The 5,082-nt window shown below is 43.3% G+C and overlaps 1 protein-coding gene across 1 annotated transcript; it reads left to right on the plus strand.

Moving 5' to 3' along the window:
- The first annotated feature begins 2,405 nt into the window (after window positions 1-2,405).
- Window positions 2,406-2,917, plus strand: LOC138889618 (uncharacterized mitochondrial protein AtMg00860-like). Its single transcript, XM_070172949.1, has 2 exons — window positions 2,406-2,492; window positions 2,561-2,917. Exons 1-2 carry the CDS (start codon window positions 2,406-2,408, stop codon window positions 2,915-2,917), a joined length of 444 nt encoding a protein of 147 aa, XP_070029050.1.
- The last annotated feature ends 2,165 nt before the right edge of the window (window positions 2,918-5,082 follow it).

A 5,082-nucleotide genomic window follows, 5' to 3' on the forward strand; every position in this document is an offset into this window, starting at 1 on the left:
GTAGTGGTGGTTTCAATCAAGATGAGGGCTATGATGAGCAAAATGAAGAAGAGCAATATGTGAAAAATTACCAAGGACAAAGGGGAAATGCTCCTAATGAACAACAACAATGGAGATCCCAAGACAATTGGGGAAATCAAAACCAACAAGGCAATAGCAACTGGGGGAACAACAATCAAAATTGGGGCAACCAGAACAACCAGGGCAACTGGAATGGCAACAACAACAATTGGGGAGGAAACAACAACCAAGGGGGTTGGAACAATGGCCATCAAGGGAATCGGGGGCAAGGCTTTCAAAGGCCTCCGATGTATCAACAACCAAACAACCCACCTCCATTTCCGTCCCAAGGTCCTAGCTCGTCAAACAATGAAATGGAAAGGATCGAGATGATGTTTGAACAAATGATGAAGAAAAACGCCGACTTTGATGCCCAGTTGGCATCCCATAATACTTCCATCCGGAATTTGGATGTTCAACTTGGCCGAATTTCACAGTCATTGAATAGTCTCCCTAAGGGGGCTCTACCTAGTGATACGGTAGTAAACCCGAAGGCTGAGAACAACACTGGACATGCAATGGAGGTGATTACTAGAAGTGGTCGAGGTGGTGATGTGAATACTTCCAAGCAAAAGGATACTGTGAGTGATGAGATTCAAATGCAATATGATTATGCTACTTTAGTTGATGAGCAACTAAGAGAAAAGAATGTGAACGCGGAAGTGATAATTGATGTACATAATGATGAGGTAGAGACTCAAGATGACGTGAACCCGTCTAGGGAACACGTAATAGATATACCAGAAATGGCAGTTCCAAAGTCTAAGGCTCCCTTGCAAGGCCGCCTCCACCTTACCCTCAAAGGCTTTCGAAGCAAAAGAATGAGAACCAATTTAGTAAATTTACTGACATGATGAAGAGCTTATCAATCAATGTTCCTTTGGTGGAAGCTCTTGAGCAAATGCCGGGTTACGCCAAGTTCATGAAAGACTTGGTGAATAAAAAGAGATCCATGGACTATGAGACCATCAAAATGACTCACCAAGTAAGTTCAATTGTGCATTCGATGGCTCCAAAGCTTGAAGATCCTGGTGCTTTCACCAGCTCGTGTACCATTGGGAGCGCGAATTTTGCAAAGGCATTGTATGATTTGGGTGCAAGTATCAATTTGATGCCTTACTTCGTGTTTAAAACTTTAGGTATTGGGAAACCGAGGGCTACTTCAATGAGGTTGCAAATGGCGGATAGAACTATGAAGAGGCCACTTGGTATTATAAATGATGTTCTGTGAGGTTGATTATGAGGTTCTGATCATATTGGGAAGACCTTTCCTTGCAACTGGGAAGGCCTTAGTTGATGTGGAAACAGGGGAACTCACCTTCTGGGTGGGTGATAAAAAAGTGGTCTTTCATGTGTACAAGTCAATGAAGGAACCAAATAGTACTAAAGTGTGCTCTTTTGTGGATCTTGTCACGACAGTGATAGTGGATGATACTTGTGCAGTGATCAATGTGGAGGACCCTCTAAAGACGGTGTTGTTGAACCTTGATGTGAATGAAGATAAAGACCGGATGAAGTGTGTCAATGCTTTACATGGAATGGGCTCTTACTCTTATGAGCCTGGGAAGCTCTCTTTGGATCTTGAGAATAGGAAGACTCCACTAACAAAGCCCTCAATCAAGGAACCTCCCATGTTAGAGTTGAAGTCGTTGCCTCCATACCTGAGGTATGAATTCTTAGGCCCTAGTTCAACTTTTCCAGTTATTCTTTCCTCTTGTCTTACTAACATGCAGGTAGATGCCACATTGGCGATGCTCCAAAAACGGAAGAAGGCAATTGGATGGACTCTAGCTGATATCTGGGGGATAAGCCCCGCCTTTTGCATGCACAAGATTATTCTTGAGGAAGATGCCAAGCTCTCCGTGGAACATGAGAGGAGGTTGAATGAGGCTATGCAAGAGGTTGTCAAAAAGGAGGTGATCAAGTGGTTGGATGCAGGGGTTGTGTACCCTATCTCGGATAGCTCTTGGACTTTGCTGCCTCAATGTGTGCCGAATAAGGGTGGTATGACTGTGATTATCAATGTGCAAAATGAGTTGATTCCCACCAGATCTGTTACTGGATGGAGGGTGTGCATGGACTACCGCAAGCTGAATAAAGTGACCCGAAAGGATCACTTTCCATTGCCTTTTCTTGACTAAATGCTAGATGGACTTGATGGGTGTGCCTTCTACTGTTTTTTGGATGGGTACTCAGGGTACAACTAGATTTTGATTGCTCCGGAAGATCAGGAGAAAACCACTTTCACGTGTCTGTATGGTACCTTTGCCTTTTCTAGGATGCCATTTGGGTTGTGTAATGCACCGGCTACATTCCAGCGGTGTATGATGGCCATATTTACTAACATGGTGGAGGACATGTTGGAGGTGTTCGTGGATGACTTCAGTGTTGTGGGTAACTCATTTGATGAATGTTTGAAGAATCTTGACAAGGTGTTGACCTGGTGTGAAGAGACCAATCTTGTGCTCAACTGGGAAAATTCCACTTTATGGTCGAGAAGGGCATTGTCCTCGACCATAAGATCTCAAAGCATGGAATAGAGGTGGAAAAGGCTAAAATTGATGTGACCTCAAAGCTTCCTCCTCCTACTTCAGTCAAGGGGGTTAGGAATTTTCTGGTGCATACGGGGTTTTGCCGAAGATTCATCAAAGACTTTTCTAAGGTAGTGAATCCCTTGTACAAGTTATTGAAAAAGGATGATAAGTTCGTTTTCAATGAGGAATGCATGAAAGCTTTTGAACTCCTAAAGTACAAATTGACAACCACTCCCATTATTACCGCACCCAATTGGATCTTACCTGTTGAGCTTATGTGTGATGCAAGAGATATTGCGGTAGGAGTGGTCTTGGATCAATGAGTGAATCAGATGTTTCACCCAGTGTATTATGCAAGAAAAACAATGAATGATGCTCAAATGAATTACACGGTGATGGAAAAAGAGTTGTTGGAAATTGTGTTCGCAATGGAGCAGTTTAGGCCTTATCTCATGGGTGCCAAGGTGATAGTTCATACCAACCTCACAACAATCTGCTACTTGATGGCGAAAAAGGATTCCAAAGCACGGTTGATGAGATGGATTTTGTTACTTCAAGAGTTTGATCTTGAGATTGTTGACCGGAAAGGGTGTGAAAACCAAGTGGCGGACAACTTGTCCCACTTGGAGGAGGAGGGGAGGCCCCGTGATGGACTTGAGATTAACTATTCATTCCCTGATGAGCAACTCCTCTTTGTGTCTGTGAATAGCATGCCTTGGTTTGAGGATGTTGCCAATTTCCTTGTAACCAGTATTGTTCCGTATGAGCTCTCTTCTAGCGAAAGGAAGAAGCTTAAATAGGATAGCTTGGACTAATTTTGGGATGAGCCTTACTTGTTCAAAATCTGCAATGATGGTATGATCTGGAAATGTATTTCGGAGGAGGAGCAATTGAGTATTCTGGATGCTTGTCATTCCTCTCCCTACGGTGATCATCATGGTGGGGCGAGGACAGCTTAAAAAGTGATTAGTTGTGGTTTTTATTAGCTGACATTGTACAAGGATGCAAGTGAAATTGTGAAGAAATATGATGAGTGTCAAAGAGCTGGTGGAATTTCAAAGAAGGACGAGATGCCTCTCACCACCATTCTTGAGGTTGACATATTTGATGTGTGGGGCATTGATTTCATAGGCCCGTTTGTAAGCTTTTGTGGAAACATGTACATTCTTGTGGCCGTTGATTATGTTTCAAAGTGGGTTGGGGCCGTGGATCTACCCAATAACGAGGCCCAGAGTGTTGTGGCTTTTCTCAAGAAGAGTATCTTTACTCGATTTGGCACTCCTAGAGCAATCATTAGTAAAGGAGGGTCTCATTTTTGCAATAAAGCATTTGACACTTTGCTTGCAAAGTATGGTGTCAATCACAAAGTTTCTACCCCTTACCATCCTCAAGCTAGTGGGCAAGTTGAAGTCTCCAACAGGGAGATCAAGAGTATATTGTCAAAGACGGTCAATGCAAATAGGATCGATTGGTCAAAGAAATTGGATAATGCTCTTTGGGCTTATAGGACTGCTTACAAGACTCCGATTTGTATCTCTGTACCGGTTGGTGTTTGGGAAAGCTTTCCATCTACCGGTTGAGTTAGAGCACAAGCTACGTGGGCTTTGAGGAAGTTAAATCTTGAATGGGATGTGGCAGCAAATCTTCGGGTGGATCAGCTTAATGAGCTTGATGAGTTTCGGTTTCATGCCTACTCCACTTCGTCCTTGTATAAGGACAAGATGAAGTACTTTCATGACAAGTATGCTCGTGGCAAGGAGTTCAAAGTGGGTGATTTGGTTCTCTTGTTCAATTCCCGGTTATGATTGTTTTCGCGAAAGCTTGAATGAAAATGGAGTAGACCTTTCGAGGTGGTGCTTGTGACTCCGTTTAGTGCTCTTGATTTGAAAAACAAAAACGGTGAGATCTTTAGAGTTAATGGGCACAGAGTCAAGCACTATCTTGGCAAGTTTGATGACAGCCACATGGTGGCTCTGATCCATCTCAAGTGATTGATGGTAACCTGCATCGTGCCACAATATTAAATCAAGCACTTTTTGGGAAGCAACCCATGTGGTTTTCTTTTTGTTTTTGTTTGATTTTGTTCTTAGTGTAGGATTTGTTTTTGAACTAACTGGTTGTGAGATGTGTATAGGAATGTTTGATGCAGTGCATGACTAATCTAGAAAAATTTGGCACTATCTAAAGTTTGGACCGCTGCCGCGCTCGATTTTTTGCGATCGCAATGGCCTTACCATGGAGGCGGAAATTGATCGCGGTTAGTAGTGCTAAAAGGTCCAAAATGGAGGTTCTCTAAAGTTTCAACCGCTTCCGCGGTGTATCTTTTGTGGTCAGCGGTAGCTTACCGCTGTCGTAGAGCATTTTTCACGGTGTACGATAGTCTCAAAGAAACATATCTTCTGAACTTCACAACCGCGGTCCGCGGTGCATTTACCGCGGTCGCGGTAGGTAAGAATGTGTGGGTCTTAGAGCCTGTCTATAAATAGAA

The sequence above is a fragment of the Nicotiana sylvestris genome, chromosome 4 (assembly GCF_000393655.2).
Source record: "Nicotiana sylvestris chromosome 4, ASM39365v2, whole genome shotgun sequence".
NCBI lineage: Eukaryota > Viridiplantae > Streptophyta > Magnoliopsida > Solanales > Solanaceae > Nicotiana > Nicotiana sylvestris.